Source organism: Erpetoichthys calabaricus, chromosome 1, assembly GCF_900747795.2.
Source record: "Erpetoichthys calabaricus chromosome 1, fErpCal1.3, whole genome shotgun sequence".
Classification (NCBI taxonomy): Eukaryota; Metazoa; Chordata; class Cladistia; order Polypteriformes; family Polypteridae; genus Erpetoichthys; species Erpetoichthys calabaricus.
The window spans coordinates 283235124-283252343 of record NC_041394.2 but is presented as its reverse complement, the minus strand read 5'-3'; the positions used below and the strand labels follow the sequence as shown (position 1 = coordinate 283252343).

The 17220-nt window shown below is 39.3% G+C and overlaps 1 protein-coding gene across 1 annotated transcript in view; it reads right to left on the bottom strand.

Moving 5' to 3' along the window:
• Positions 1-14771, bottom strand: part of lmf2a (lipase maturation factor 2a) — a 78136-nt gene extending 63365 nt beyond the window's left edge. The window contains exons 1-2 of the mRNA XM_028815798.2: positions 14573-14771; positions 11690-11943 (exon numbers count right to left, since the gene is read on the bottom strand). Of these exons, the coding sequence (XP_028671631.1) occupies positions 11690-11943; positions 14573-14666 (348 nt within the window). The 5' untranslated portion in view covers positions 14667-14771. The remainder of the gene's footprint in view (positions 1-11689; positions 11944-14572) is intronic.
• Positions 14772-17220: the final 2449 nt, after the last annotated feature.

Below are 17220 nucleotides of genomic sequence, written 5' to 3'. Positions count from 1 at the left end.
ATAAACCACCAAGAAATGCAACCACAATGCAGGCTTTGAACCGATCGCTGTAAACAGAACTGAAAACGAAAACAAGCCTTCTCTACCTTATGCATCTCTCTCTCTCGCGTGCGTGCGTGCATGCCTCTCTTTTGCGAGCCTGGAGCGCCTGTGTGTCTCTCTAGCGCGCTCCTGTGTGTGTACACGCCTCTCTCTCCCACACACTCCTGTGTGTGTGTGCATCTGTCTCTCTCTCGCACTGCCTGTGTGTGTGCGCGGCTCTCTCTCTCTCATGCTGCCTGTGTGTGTGTGCGGCTCTCTCTCTCTCTCTCTGGTGCTGCCTGTGTGTGTGTGCGCGCGTGTGTCTCTCTTTTGCGAGCCTGGAGCGCCTGTGTGTCTCTCTAGCGCGCTCCTGTGTGTGTGCGCGTTTGTCTCTCTCTCGCGCTGCCTCTGTGTGTGTGTGTGTCTGTCTCTCTCTCTCGCGCTGCCTCTGTGTGTGTGTGTGTGTGTGTCGCGCTCTCTCACTCTCTCTCTCTTGCTTGCTTGCTGCACAGGAAATGCACAGGGAGAGAGTGAACATCTACAAACCGAAAGGGAAACTGGCTTGTTCGTATACTGAGTGTGTGATCGTGAACCGAGGCAAAAGTTTGGCGAACTTTTTGGTCGTAAACCGATTTGTACGTGTACCGAGACGTTTGTGAACTGAGGTTCCACTGTATTCATGATATTACAGCTCTCTGAACAGTTTAAATACTAAGATGTATACTTGATATCATTTCATAATGAAATGAATTAAAGCCTGTATTAAACATGAGGGCATGGTGGCACAGTGGTAGTGATGAACTGGCACCCCGTCCAGGGACTGTTCCTGCCTCCCACATGAGGCTTGCTGGGGCGTGTGTGACTCTTAATTAAATAATTTATTGTAGCATTACTGTCTCTTTCAAACGTACCAACCAACAATTCCTGTCCTTCCTTTCTTTCTCCACATCACCAAATGCCACACAATAAGCTCTGTAATAAATGTCAAACTATCTGTAAACTTAGAATGCCGATTCTCCAAAACTTTTAAGGAGCATTGAAAAATCTTCGTAATACGTGTTTAATTATTGCATCCATCTATCCATCCAGGGGTGCACCAGTTACAAACATACAGCGCGATACAGGAAGTATCTCTGGATGAGGCACCAGCTCATCACTTCCGCTGCGCCACCGTGTCCACACGTTTAATTATTAACAGTAAAACTTCATTTAACTAATGTAATATACATACTTTAATGCATTTCATCTTAAATATCAAGAGCTCCAAGAAGACAGCTCTTGGAAATCTAAATTATCATAGAGGCCAGTCGTCTTGATCTTTAAATACACGCTCTCTTCTATTGAATTCTTTCATTGTTATCATATGGTACAATGAGATCCAATATGCAAAACTTATTTTCCTATGAAATAATAAAAAAAGAAGAAAAAACGACAAATACACAATATGAAAGCATAACTACAATATACAGTGGAACCTCGGTTCACAAACGTCTCGGAACATGTACAAATCGGTTTACGACCAAAAAGTTCGCCAAACTTTTGCATCTGTTCACGACTACACACTCTGTATACGAACAAGCCAGTTTCCCTTTTGGTTTGTAGATGTTCACTCTCTCCCTGTGCATTTCCTGTGCAGCAAGCAAGCAAGAGAGAGAGAGTGAGAGAGCGCGACACACACACACACAGAGGCAGCGCGAGAGAGAGAGACAGACACACACACACACAGAGGCAGCGCGAGAGAGAGACAAACGCGCACACACACAGGAGCGCGCTAGAGAGACACACAGGCGCTCCAGGCTCGCAAAAGAGAGACACACGCGCGCACACACACACAGGCAGCGCCAGAGAGAGAGAGAGAGAGCCGCACACACACACAGGCAGCATGAGAGAGAGAGAGCCGCGCACACACACAGGCAGTGCGAGAGAGAGACAGATGCACACACACACAGGAGTGTGTGGGAGAGAGAGGCGTGTACACACACTCTGTATACGAACAAGCCAGTTTCCCTTTTGGTTTATACGTGTTCAGTCTCTCCCTGTGCATTTCCTGTGCAGCGAGCAAGAGAGAGAGAGTACCACACACACGAGAGACACACACACAAAGGCGCGCGGGAGAAAGACACACACACACACACAGGCACGCGCGAGAGAGAGAGAGAGACACACACACACACACACACACACAGGCACGCGCGAGAGAGAGAGACACACACACATACACACACACACACACACACAGGCTCGCGGGAGAAACACACACACACAGGCTCGCGGGAGACACACACACACAGGCTCGCGGGAGACACACACACACACACACACACAGGCGCGTGAGAGAGAGACACACAGACAAACACAGGCGCGCACGAGAGAGAGAGACACACAAACAGAGGCGCGCACGAGAGAGAGAGACACACAAACAGAGGCGCGAGAGAGAGAGACACACAGGCAGCGCGAGAGAGAGGGCTGGACGCATAAGGTAGGAAGGCAGTTAAAGAATGCACTGAGCTTGTTTTTGTTTTCACTTCTGTTTCGGTTCGTAGCATGCATTGTTGCAATGTCAACTTATTTTTGGTGGTTTATTAAATTACAGATTTTTTCAAATGTTTATTTTTTTCCCTGTGCTTAAAACTCATTAAAAAAAAGTGTTTTTAGCTAGCGGTTGGTAGCACTATAGCGCAAACTATTGCAGTGTTAGGTTTCTCTGTTGTTTAAGGTTTTCTCAGTGTTATTCAATGTTTTTACATTTAGTTTACTATTATGCTGTGCATTTTATGGTTTCATTAACTATATTTGTGCTTAAAAACTTAAAAAATATATATTTACATATAGTTCATATGGTCTGGAATGGATTAATTGTATTTACATACAATCCTATGGGGGAAATTGCGTCGGTTCACGACCAAATCGGGTTACGACCAGAGTTTTGGAACGAATTATGGTTGTGAACCGAGGTTCCACTGTACATGTATATATAGTGCAAATGTGGCTCAGGTTGTGCAATATTACAACTGTAGTGCAAGTCTACAGTGAGATAATTGCACTTCTAAGTACAAACAGTTCTACCAGGAGCACTTGACGGACCGATTGAGTGTGTTTATAACTCTTGGAATTAAACCGTTTCTGAATCTAGAGGTCCCTGCAGGGAAGGCTCTTAAGTGTGTGCTGGATGGAAAAAGCTCAAATAGACTGTGCACATGGCTCAGGCAGCGTGTGCTAGAAGCTGTATCTTGATTGTCCTCTGTGCTCACAACAGAATCCGCCATAGAACTTTCCGATCAGCTGCTGTTTAAAGGTGATTCCACACTCAGATACAGTGGGTACCCTACTGATTTTAACCAGTTATTCCATGTGGTGTTTCCTGCCTCGGGCGTTCGTGGCAGGCTTCTTGAAGAAGGCAGACTTTACCCATATCACTAGTGATGCAGCCTCACTAAAGTATTTATAGTGCTACCAGGTCTCTCCCACCAAACCGATGACATGACACAAGCAGGCTGAATGTACACTGTTAGGCATAACCCCTTTTAAAACTTCCTGGTATGCTTTCAGACAGTATGATGCATTGTCTGTAACCACTGCTAAAATGTCATTAAGATTCAGCTGGTTGTCACTGAAGTGCTGCCTGTGGAAAAGTTGCAGCTCTCCATAAAGATAACATCTGCCAAAAAGTATTGGGGCCTCATGTATAAAGCCATTCGTAGAACTCACACTATAACATGGCGTAAGCACAAAAGTGGGAATGTGCGTACGCACAGAAAAATCCAGATGCAGGAATCTGTACGTACGCAAACTTTCATGTTCTTCCACTACATAAATCCCGATCAGCGTGAAAAGTAACGTACGTGCACGCGCCTTCTGTCCCGCCCCAACTCCTCCCAGAATTATGCCTCTTTGAATATGCAAATCAATATAAATACAATGGGAAAAGCATGGGGGGAAATATAAGAATTTCAGCGAATACCAAGTGGAGGCAAAGGAAAAACGTACTATTTGTTGGTTTAAACAGTGGTATAATCAACAAAAAGAAGTTGATCGAGTGACAGAGTGTCGGAGAAACTCGAAGGCTCAAGTTCACAAAGTCGCACAGTGCCCGAAATAAAAAAGAAATCACGTATCAAAGTCGCCGTGAAAAGGCGAGTCGTAGCCCACCGTCTGAGTGTATTATGAAAGCTTATTAGGGTACAGACAAAAAAAATAGGCAAACAGTGGGAAAAAAGCACAAAATGTCAACTTTTATCTCGAAATTTCCACTTTAATCACATAGTTTATTTTGCCATTAAAGTAGAACATCAGAAACTTCATCTTAAAATCATTTAATTTACTAGTTTCTCAAATCCCATTGTAACTAAAGTGGCACATTAAATGCTTTGTTCTGTATTTGATCTTCTATGTGCTCTACATGTGTGAATCACTACCTGCTGCTTAAACGGGCTTTCTCTTTCTCCGACAGGACACATAATTCATTACATTCGTGATATTACAGCTCTCTGAATAATTAAAATACTGAGATATACGTGATATCTTTTTCATGATGATAGGAATGAAAGCATGTTATTAAACATGGGAACATGGTGGCGCAGTGCTTGTTCATGTCTCACGCAAGAGGCTTGCGGCGCCATGCGCGACCTTCGATGAAATAATTTATTACAGAAGTACTTTCTCTTTCAAACGTACTAAACTCCAATTCCTGTCCTTACTTTTCTTTCTCCAAAAACCCAATCGCCACACAATCAGCTATATAGACGTGAAGCCATCTGTAAGCTTAACACACCGATTCTTCAAAACTTTTAAGGAACACTGAAATATCTTCATAGTACATGTTTAATTATTATATCCGTCTATCCTTCCAGTGTCGCATCAGCACCAGCAAGAATACAACGCAATGCAGGAACAATCCCTGAAGTAGCTAGCGCTGCGGCACCGTGTCCTCACATGTTTAATTATTAACAATAAAGATTATTTAAATGAAGTTAAAGTTTTATCTGTATAATATAATCAACATATTTTGCTGCATTTCATCTTAAAAATTATATCGTCATCATATGTAAATACGCGCTTCATAAAGTTGCGCAGGTTGTGCAATATTATAACTGTAGTGCAAGTTTACAGTGAGGTGATTGTACTTATAAGTACAAACAGTTCTACAAGGAGCACTTGATGGACTGATTGAGTGCGTTTATAGTTCTTGGGATGAAACTTTCTCTAAACCGCGAAGTCCGTACAGGGAAGTCTCTGAAGCGTTTTGCCTTGGCTCAGGCAGCGTCTGCTTCATGCTGTGTACCGATAATTCTCTTTCCAATCAGCTGCTGCTGTGATTCCCCACTCAGATACAGTGATATAAATACTCCGAGTGGTGCAGTGAGAGTAATATGGAAAAAGATGATCTGCTGTGGCAACCCTTAACGGGAGCAGCTGAAAGAAGAAGAAGATGCAGTGAGAGTTACAACGCTAAAGCAGTTATGGTATTTGGAATACTATGGCTATTCCCTGGACCATTATATTGCTGCAGGTTAATTACAATCAGATGCATTACACTAATAAACAATATGCAGTTAGTTTCAGTGTATTTATAAAGCCGTGTCAGGAATGTGGAGCTAAGAAAGAAAGGGTGACCACACAGGAACAGTAGCACTGCTTTGACGCTGGGTGCCGCCAGTCTGCAAAACCGAGCGGAGAAATTGCATACGCCAAGGTATGAGTTACCGTGGAAATGTGCGTGGCTTTACGCCAAGTTTAGGTTTTATACATTGCGATTTGAGCGTGGAAACGTTCGTACGTAGCATTTCTGTGTGTAAGCACCGTTTATACATGAGGCCCCAGGTCTTCAGTACCTGTAATTATGTAAATTATTTATATTCTTAACCCTTAAAATGTTTGCACATTGAAAAAGTGCATCATTACATCTGTAGCTTCATCTACTGCATATTTTAAAATAATTAATTACAAAGCAAAAGCAAACTTATCTGCAAGACACTAAATCCAGAAACAAAACAGAAAAAAAGAAAGAGTCTCGCTTTTAAGACTGCTCTTCTGCCAAGGTTTGGTTTGTAGGTGCAGAGTTTAACACAGAAGAGTCAAATGTGGACCTTGTGTGCCTCGTCATGGCGAGACAAAACATTTATTAAATCCAGAAACATTGTTGTTAATTTTTCAAAGGGAACCCATTAACAACCAGTGCCATTCACTAATAACATTTTTCTACAGGAAAGGTTGTTAATACTGGTTAAATATAATTTCATGTACAATTAGAACTGCCTACATAAAAGAACTACCATACAGCCAAATGTTTACTCACCTATCACTATCTTGAGAACTATGTGGTCTTGGCTATCAGTGGTTTCATCAACTACAACATAAATTTTCTTGCCACGTATCTTTCGAAGAACGGCATCCATATGTTGTAATAATAATACTACTTTGCATTTATATAGGGCTTTTCTCACTACTCAAAGCGCTCAACAATTGCAGGTTAAGGGCCTTGCTCAAGGGCCCAACAGAGCAGAGTCTCTTTTGGCATTTACAGGATTCGAACCGGCAACCTTCCAATTGTCAGTGCAGATCTTTAGTCTCAGAGCAAATTAGTTTAACTTCTCATTTTCTGGCAGCGCACCTCCTTTTTGACAATGCTTAATAAAGAAAGGATGCACCTTTATCATTTTTTTGAGCAGTATGTCTGACTCACATGGCCACAAAGTCCTCCACAAACTGGTGTCTTGCATCTGACAATTTTGTTGTTTCCTCTTTTGTTACCTGAAGGGGAAGCATTTTTTATCTTAATTTCTCCTTGTTCTTGAGATGGGTTTTAGATTTGACGTGGTCCTTACAAGTATCTTTTCGTGTCCAGTCTATGGCATGTTGGCAAAACTTGCAGAAAACTTGTACAGATTCATAAAAGTCGTCTGGGTATTGTTGTGCCCTCAGTTTTGCAGTTAAGCTTGTGTTTCTTAGTTTTTTCTACGTAGTTAGGGTATCTGATACTTCTCGCTTTGACATTTCTGTCTCGTGCAGACAGCTAATTCGCATGCCTTTAACAAGAAAACATACAAGAAATGCGCACAAACAGAGGCACGACTGAATTTCCACAAAGAATTGTGTTAGCTTGAAAAACAAAAAATTATAAAATAGTATCTGAATGATAGAACTACAGATTATTCAATTGTTTAATTTATTGGAAAGTTTTGTGACAATCACCCCCTTCAGTCTCTAAATTTTGCACATTTCCATTTTTAAATCTAAAATCCATTTTAATGCAATAATTCTGCGATTTCATCCGTGTTTTCCGCATTGCCGAAATCATAGGACCCTAGAAGAACCAATCATAACTGCCTTTACCTCACTACTATCATGTAGACTTATCTTGTTCAATTGGAAGAATCCCAACCTACCACCTTTAAGTTAGTGGGTAGCTGATGTCCTATAATTCCTGAAATTGGAAGAAATCAAATTCTCACTCAGAGGATCTGTTGAAAACTTTAAAATACAGCAGGATCTAAGCGATAACATTTTAGAATAATCTTCTATATCGGTGAAAAGGATACTTTCCTACGATACCTTGTCATTTTTCCAGAATCTTTTGAGTCCAAAGTGAGCAGGCAATTGGTTGATTTCACATGGAATGACCCTAAACTAAGCTTTCATAATTTTATATGCATATTGTCACATATGTGCATCCGAGGATCACCATGCTGGCTCTGATCAGGTATGCAGCGCCACCCCAAGGCAAGATGGGGCATTGTCGCTAACTGTTTTGTCTTTTTTCTCGAAAGCACACAGAAAATGTCCCAGGAAGCTGACTGACCATGTCCCCATTTTTCCTTGTTTACTGCCCCTCCCATTCAGAAATATATAAAAGGAGCCAGTTCCTAAAATTTTGAGTCTCACTTAGACCCAGACTTGTAGTACAATGGAGCTTACAGTTACCGACTATCCAAAAGCATATTTTCTGGTCTAGGCCCCCTGTGCACCTGTTGATTTAATTGTAACCCTTTTTGTTGAGAAAAAGATTTCAAATGTGATGGCCCAGTTGACATTCCAGCTATTTTTGGAACTCGGTAATTTCACTTGATCACTACAAAATATATCTTTATCCTTATAAAATACCCATATTCTACTATCCTTATGTTATGAATTGTATTTTGTTTATTTCAATAAGCCTATCTGGGTTATTTGTGAAAATAAGTCTTCAGCTACATCCGAAACACAACATAGAAAGCGAAAGTGTTAATGTAGACTTTGCCAATTGTACAGATCTTACATCTCTGACAAGAAATTAACTGAGTGATCATACACCCTACATTACATTACTTTGCCTTCTCTGGGGTAGTCAAGTTAAAATTCACTCTCTTCCTCTGTTCATTGGCATCCCTGAGGGTAGGCAAGTTAACACTAGAATCCCTGAAGCCTATGAAAAAACTCATAATCCCAGCCCACCTTAAATTCCTTCACACCTCTCCATCAGTGTCTTTTGTTTTGCACTGCCAGATCTAAACACTAGTGTGGCGAATTGCTCATGTACTAAAGTGACTTTAGCTGCAGGTGGAAGTTCCATTTTACTTATGGTGCCAAGCAGAGTTGCACTGTGGTGCAGACATCTATTAGCCAGTGAAAGCAGTGTGAAGAAGTTGTCTGTCGTTACAGTCCTGCCTTTGTCCAGTTTGATAGTGGTCACGAACATTGTATCTTTGATTTCCAATGCAACAAATACCATGTTTCCCCAAAAATAAGACCTACCCCAAAAATAAGCCCTAGCATGATTTTTCAGGATGCTCGTAATATAAGTCCTACTCCGAAAATAAGCCCTAGTTACGATCCTGCGCAGGTGACTTTGGATGAGCGATAAACACCTACCGCTACTGTAAGTTCACAGATGAACAGGAAACAATACCGGTATTTTGACCCCCTGACAAGATGAGTGCAAAAAGAAAGAGTTATTCTGTCGAGTACAAGAAAGGAATTGTGGAGGAGTCCCAGGGAAAAAAACTTACTGCTTTCTGCAAAGAGAAGTTGGATAACCGAATGCACTACGAGCAGGCTACATGGACAAGAGGTGCTCATTTAAGGAAAGATCTATTGCTAGACATGACAGATTGGGGCCAATTGTTCTAAAGGGAATGGAGTCGCAAGCAATTCATAATGGAATTCGGGGTCTGGAGAGTTATGATGTTCCAGAAGATGATGACATGACTGTATTTGAATAAATGTAGATTTTTGTTCCAGAATACTGTTGTGTCCTCGGCTTGCTTCACTCACCCACCCCCTGGTCCGTCTCTGTCGCTCACATTGTGAAGGTGGGGCTGAACACACACTAAGGAGACGCGGTCGGATCAGCTGCTGTCTTACTGCTGCCATGCTGTGTGTCTATAATTTAAAAACGTGCAGCAGCTGTCTTTTTGTCTCACTGCCTTGTCTTACGGGTCGTTAAAGTGTCTCCGAGAAAATCACGTATCTTCTCCTTCCAAGATTTTTTTTTTTATAATAGAGAGAAATGTAGATTTTTGTTCAGGGGATGCCTTATTTTTCCATGAAAATAAGCCTTCGCGCATCTTTAGGAAGACAAATTAATATAAGACCCTGTCTTATTTTCAGGGAAACACAGTAGTTCTGAGCAAGCATCAACCACAGTACCAACTGTAGTCATCGCTGCTCTTGTGAAAAGAATGGAGATAAATGCTATCAACTCAGAGAGGGAGAGGCAAGTTTGTTGTACCATGTACAACGTGCTAACTTTTACAAGTAGCCAAAATTACACCGGGTGTTGCAGACTCAAATCAAATGTTTTTATAATATAATAGTAATAATAATAACAGCAGCTTACTACTGAAAACACAGAGCCTAGGGACCCGAACTAGCAACTTTCAATTAAAGGCAACAGCTCATTCCTCTTCACCATCCAGGAATATGTATTAACTCATTGGCAGCAACATGTAAATTGAATGATGTTTTGTTTTTTTTACGTTGATTATATTCTTAAATAAAAGTGCACGTGTTTATTTGATATTTGGACTAAAGTCTTCACACATTATACACTTCATGCCATTATTAGTATAACATGGAAAAAGTTTCTGCTTTAGTTATGTGTTTTGCATTTCTTGCCTCTCATTTACTTTCATCCTACACTTATCGAGATCTTTGTAGACATGGAACACACATGAAATGCATATATTCCAAATAATGATATACTGTATTATTTACCCTATACAACTCCAGGCACCTCACACACAGATAAGGAGCCTTGGCTTGAGCTGGGCGAACTTTTTGCCCTTAGTTGAGCTTGTTCTGGGGGGCAGGTGGTATAGCAGGCTGCTTGCTGCTTGTGCTGACTGACACATTTACAAAACAAAAGACGCTGATGGAGAGGTGCGAAGGAATTTAATGTGGGCTGGGATTACAAGTTTTTTCGTAGGCTTCATGGATTCTAGTGTTAAATCATTCTTTTTCCATCAACATCAATTTCATAACAAACATATATCTTCAAAAAAATAATGCAGTTGATTAGGTAAAACATGGAGTGCCTAGTCTTTATACAGGTTTTTGTTCGAATACAAGTCAATGTAAGTTTATATATCACTCCTTTTTATTTTTATTAGCCATTTTCCTTTCTGTCTCCACTTTTTCGAAATGAGGTTGTAGACCCACTTGGACACATTTATATAAAAAAAAAAAAACAAAAAAAAAAACCCTTTGGCAGGTCAGCAACCTTTTATGGTACAACAGATAAGCAACTTTTGTGAAGATACACTTTCCAGAATATATGATTATTAAATTCCCTTGTAATATGATTACCTATCCAACATAGGTGCACTGTAGTAATACTAAGATAAATTATTGACTGCATTAAATCATTAAATATGTTTGAGCGATCACAAGGGATTTTGTCAAGATTTTTTTTTTTTAAGCACACAACACTGTGTTCTATTCCATTTTCTCTCTGATCACTTCACTTGGTTTACATCCACTCCTGGTTTTGGTGAGGGGTCATGTTTTCAAGTGTTACGTTTGTCTTTTGAAACAGTGTACTAGTATTAAGCACTTCATACTTTATAAACATACTAATGAGCACAAAACTAAAAATATGAAGACAAAGAAGAAACAGCCATACCATACAAATGTAAATGAAGTACACAGAACTTTTAACCTACATTTAAATGTATTTAAAAATATATTTATTTTTAAAAACACACATTCAAATCTTAATTTTAGGCTAATTTAACAGCCTTATTTTAGATGAAGAGAAGGAAAATAATTTACAATGAGTGAATTTAGTCACAGAAAGACTGGGAAAAATATTTGCAATTGTACTTCTGCCAAGAGTAAATGGCTATACTTACAGTACATCATACTAAAGCCCTACACCAGTCAGCAAAAGGAGAGAAGGGTAAAAAAAGCCTGTGCTTTGATTTTTTTAAAACAGGATCTATTGGCACAGTACTTAAAAAGTATTTAAAAAAATGCAGTTTTTCCACTGCAAATGATGTGTACTGTAATTATGAAAAAGTAATTTTTCAAATAATCCAGTGCAGAAAGTTGAACAATTGCAAGAAAAAAGAAAAAGGCATAAGAGTCTTCAAAATGCATGTAGCCCTGATGCAGGAATGAGTATGAAACCTACAAAATTTTTTACCCTCATTTCAATTATGGTTTCAATGTAGAACAATTCAGTGATACCTACCTGGTAAACAGAAAGATACAGCGTCCAAAGAAAGAAGAAAACCAGGCTGTCTCTCAGTATTTCAAATACCATAGCACCAAATGACAGGATGATTCCCAGAAGGCAAATTAGTTCCATACCCTGTTGGGTGTCCAGGCCCAACTTGGGCCCCATCCACAGAAAAGTAGGAGAGTCCCACAACTGCTCAAGTAGTGGTTTTCCCATATATTTCAACATCCTCCTAGCAGGCAGTATCCCATCATTACCATAGAGACCTGCAATCAGAAAAAGTCAAGAAGGAAATGAAGCACTGATATACAGTATGTCTTAGAAACCATGTAATAACAAATGGTAAAGCTTTTTTAGACATTGGAAATTTTTCAGCAAAATTACCCTCAGATTATTCATTTTGGGCATTTACTTCATATCACACTTTTTATTTGATGGTGGGCCATGGAAGCATTGCATATGGGCCGTATCCAAACCCAGACAAAACCTCATCCTCTTTTCTATATAAACTGTGTATATCAGCACCCCCCCCCTCTCTCTCTCACACTCTCACACACACACACACACACACACACACACAAACACCTCCCCACCTTTGTTTATCAGCATGCACAAAAAGTAGTACAACAAATGGTCATCCTCTACCACCCTCACCCCCAACTACAGGCACTAGGTAAAGTAATTGTTACCTGAGGACTTCTGCAATTTTAGTCCCATTCAAATCACTCAAATAACATATTTATTGACATGTCGATTCACAAAGGCCTAATTTAACTTGGGGTTATTTTTACGGACCCTTTATGTAAGGTAAAAGTCTCCATAATTTTTACTGAGACACCAGTCAGTCAGTCTGTGAAACGTTACTGGCATGAGCAATTCAGACAGGACTAGAATTACAGAGGTCCTCAGGTAATAATTACATTATCCCCACATCCTGGTGTAAAATAAAATCACATTTCAATACAGTTGAAGCTCAACTAAACTTTCTTAATCTGAAGTCTAAAAACAAGATAAAGTATACTTTAGTGGGCAAGTAACGCAGAAATTCAGGAAACTGACTTGGATTGCTTATTAAAGTCATATTCAGGTACGTCAATTTTTATTTGATAAAATGATAGCTGTGAATTCATGGCTGTGTTGAGAAATTTAAAGAAACACACAATCACCCGTTCTTTAAAATGTTTATAGTGGGATAACTGCCTTTAAAACTGAATCTAAAACATAAAAATCAGTGACACAAATAAATGGATTACGAAACAATACTCAATGATAACCTGAACATTGTGAAAATCAACTGTATAAGGTTGCCGCCTCTCTGACAGCAAGAACAGCAATCCAGCAGTGAGGACTTCATAGGATGCCTTTCTCAATAATTTCTGAAGTCCATTTTTCATTCTCTTATGATCCAGAAATGTTTGGTTTTGTCAGAAGTTCATGGTAATCTGAAAGCAAATATGTTCACTGGCAAACTAATTATAGTTAGTTGTTCTTAAACCCGCTGACTCCAATTCAGAAAAAAAAAGAGAGGCATAAGGAGAACATGCTAACTTCATACAAACAATCAGATGCTGGATTTGCACCTAGTATGCTGGAACAGTAAAGTGACAGTACTAACCAGTATGCACTACTCTGCCACCAAAGATAACAATGTTTTAATTATATATTAGCAAATTACCTCATATGCATTAAATAAAAAACATTCACACTGACAGCCTTGTGTTCACTGCTAAACTCTCTAAAAGCTGCAGAAAACAGCTTGACAGGAAAACAGTAGTGTATGGATTTTTTTCGGGCTATTTTACATTCTTTAGATTTTTTTTAAATTACACTACAGATACAGTATTTCCTCAGCATGTCTATGATATGACAAGTTAAAATAGAAAAAATAACATGTTATTTGAATGACAGGCTGATTGCCTGTTCAACTCAACTTTATTTTATAAACTACTGTAAACATGAGAAAGAATAAATTGTGACATTAATATTGTCTCAAATATTGAAATCAAAGTGTTTTTAAAACTGGGGAATTTTGAATCAGAAGCACACTTTCATTCCCCGCTGGAGTCTGAAATCCCTCCTTGTGTTAAATGTTGGCAGGGATGTGAAAAAAATCACATTTTTACTTTTTTTTTTTGCAACTAGTTAACACTGACAACTGACAGTTACTATTTAAAACAGAAGGCTAGGAATTTCTCGGAGTCCCTATAGCCATAGTGATCTTAGTATTTAAACATCAAGAATGTTATCTGCCATTTTAGAATACAAATTATTTAGCGACTCTTACGATAAAGAACACCGTGCAACGTTTTTTACGGAATACCTACCGTGGAGACAACTATACTGTATACCTAAAGTGACAGTCCATATAGATTGCTATCTGGTAATCTCATCTTTGTTCCATGATTCGGATCTTACATAAAAAAGAACCGCACTGTGTCAGAGGCACGAGATGGAAATGACGGCACTGACTTTCAAAAGATCCTCACAATACACGTGGCATTAAAATCTATTCAAGGATGGAAAGCAGTAATGTACTGATTTTATTTTTTACACACAAAGGACACAAATTAACTGAATTGCAAATATTGTCCTTCCAGTCTTAAAAAGAAAAATATCAGACAGGTTATGTGAACAAGCTGCTTTGATGCCAATCTGTATTAAAGCATGGGACTTGCGCCTACTTAAAAGAAGTCTAGCTCCCGTTCCTCTAATTAGTTCCGAAAACCTAAAACTTAAAAGCGACTGCAAAGCGCGTTACAAAGTGGGCCCCGCCAGCACAAAATCCATGCGACATAATCTAAAAACTCACATAACTGCTCAATTAATGCCAGTGTATTCGGGCATTACGGCATTATCGAAAACAGATTTTCAGTGTAAAGCGATGATATTTCTTACCCGGAATCTGCACATATAGGGAGGAGAATGCAAATAAATAAATAACCGACATGCCCCAAAGAAAGCATTGTCTTGGAAGTCTAACGGAACCCATGCTTCTGCCTTTCTAACAATTATTCTGCAGCAGAGAAACGTGCCGCCTTCTGCCAAGATAGTCACTTAACAGCACAACCTTGCGTCTGTCAATTGGCGCATGCGTGCAACGACGCCTGCGTGCACTCTACGGAAGAAGGTTAGGAACACGTATGTGTACGTCACTGACTCTGACCTGTGATTGGTCAGTGTGATTGTCTAAAAATGCTTTGCCGCCAACGCCCTTTCAAAGTAAAGATTAATTGAACGTCTTTTTTTGAAAGTAATTTGTAACTAAATGTAAGGTTAAAAAAGTTATTACAAAAGTTATTAGAACTACACATAGACGTGAATCCATCCGTTTTCTGAGCATATTTCATTCAATTTTATAGTTGTGAGAAGTCGAGCATATCCTGGCATCATCGAGTGCAAGGCAGGAAGCAACAATGGACTGTCACAAAGGGCTTCTTTAGACTTGCAATCAACCTCAACAGTACGGCTTTTAAATATGGAAGGAAGGAAACCAGAATAGTTGTCCAGAAAAAAAAAATCCCACATGTTGAAAACGACCAAAATCCACAAACTGAAGGCAGAACCCAGATGTGTAATAAAATTCTGTACGGTCTCTCTGCTTTACCCACGTAAGTTATGTATATAGCATGTATACTATACTGGCTGAGAATCAGTGACGCCATTTGAAAACTGTGACTCACAAGCATCATACATCTAACCTGAGCAACCTGGAGCAAAAGAGCTGCTCATCAGTGTGCAGAACTGGTGGAGACTGAATACCTATGCTAACAGGACTTGCCGTTTAATTTATTCTTCACACTTTTCCTAACATTATACAATGTCACATTAAGAAATAATTTTGAGTTTCAGTGCTTTGAAATGTAGAGAAAAGCCAAGCAAAATGACACCTTTTATTGGCTAACTAAAAAGCCAATAAAAGGTGTCATTTTGCTTGGCTTTTTATCTACATTCATAATGGCTAACACGGTACAACACCCTAGTACTACAGTGCTTTGAAATGTAAATGTCACAGAAAACAATATTTCAATGTAGGATTCATTATTCAGCAATATTAGAGAATTTGTAAAGGTACTGAATACTTTTGCAAGTAAAAATAATGTATAAATATACTGTATAAATTCCATCCACACTACATTATCTTTAGAGAAGAGTGCCAGCATGATTTTGTGACTTTTTATCCTTCAGTGTCACAAAGTTTTGGAGGGATTAGTGTAACGTGCCATGTTGTGTACAGAAAATTTGAATTTGCAGAAATTTAACTTTGCAACAGGCAGTTATAAGAAGTTCAGGGAAAAGATGTGTGATAGAAATTAAAGAATAGGATGTGCACTTCCTGAGGGGTTGTCTAAGTGAGTATGCAGTAAGGTTTATGTAATACAGACATGCAATTTTCAGATCACAACAGTAGGCATTACAACGTTAGAACAATCTAGACGAGAACAGGCCATTCAGCCCAACAAAGCTTGCTAGTCCTGCCCACTTAGCTCTTCCAAAATAACATCAAGTCTAGTTTTCAAGTTCCCTAAAGTTCTATTTACCACACTACTTGGTAACTTATTCCATGTGTCTATGATTTTCTGTGTGAAAAAAAAACTTGCTGTTTCTGTTAAATTTATCCTTAGCAAGTTTTCAGCTGTCATTTTAAAACAGCATTCTTGATCCCCTGTTCTAATTCCCTTCATAATTTTAAACACTTTAATCATGTCTCCTTGTAGTTGAGGGCTGATTTTTTTTTTTTCCATTTTGTCCCAGGACTGAATATTTTTCCAAAAAACTTAGTTTTCTAAAAAGCACAAAAAAGCAACGGTTTCATACATGAATCAACAAAAAAATTATTTATGACAAATGTCAATGTGTTGTTAATTGTAATAGCCTCTCTTTTCACATTTCACATACCTATTCCATGTACATGGTATAGTCCTGCAAGGTATGGAAATGTTTGAAGCAGCCAGTTGCATGCATTGGCACATTACACTGCTTACAGTATGTGTTGCACTGGTGCCACTGTTTCAGAAATCTGTTGCTGAATACAGTGCATTCTGGTTGGTACTTCTTGTCATCATACATAGCAGGAAAATTATGCCCGGTCAGCCTTTCTGGAACTGGTCTTTGTGATTGCTTTCCTTGCTTCGAATGAAGCATACTCTGACGGCAGCCTTCGACCACCATCCTGTGGAAATCAGCAGCAGTCAATGAGCTATAATCAACTCCTGGCACTTTGCAATTATATTCCTCCATTGCAACTGGCTTGTCAAGCTTCCTGCCATTCTGGCTTTCCCTTGTCATGAATAACACTGTACAACAAAGTTTTTGCTTCTTGAACACTGTTGGGTGTTTCTTATAGATTTTTGGGTGCTGATCACGAATATCATATCAAAATTTACCCATCACGTACCGTTTCAGTTTTGTCATGATTTTTTCTTTTATTTGTATCCAAACATTTTTGCTCCTGTAAGTGACTTATCAACAACAGTTTGTGCAGCCTGGGCATGTCCAGGCATGGATTTAGGCCAGGTTGGAAACTGTTCTGTGGAAGTTGACAT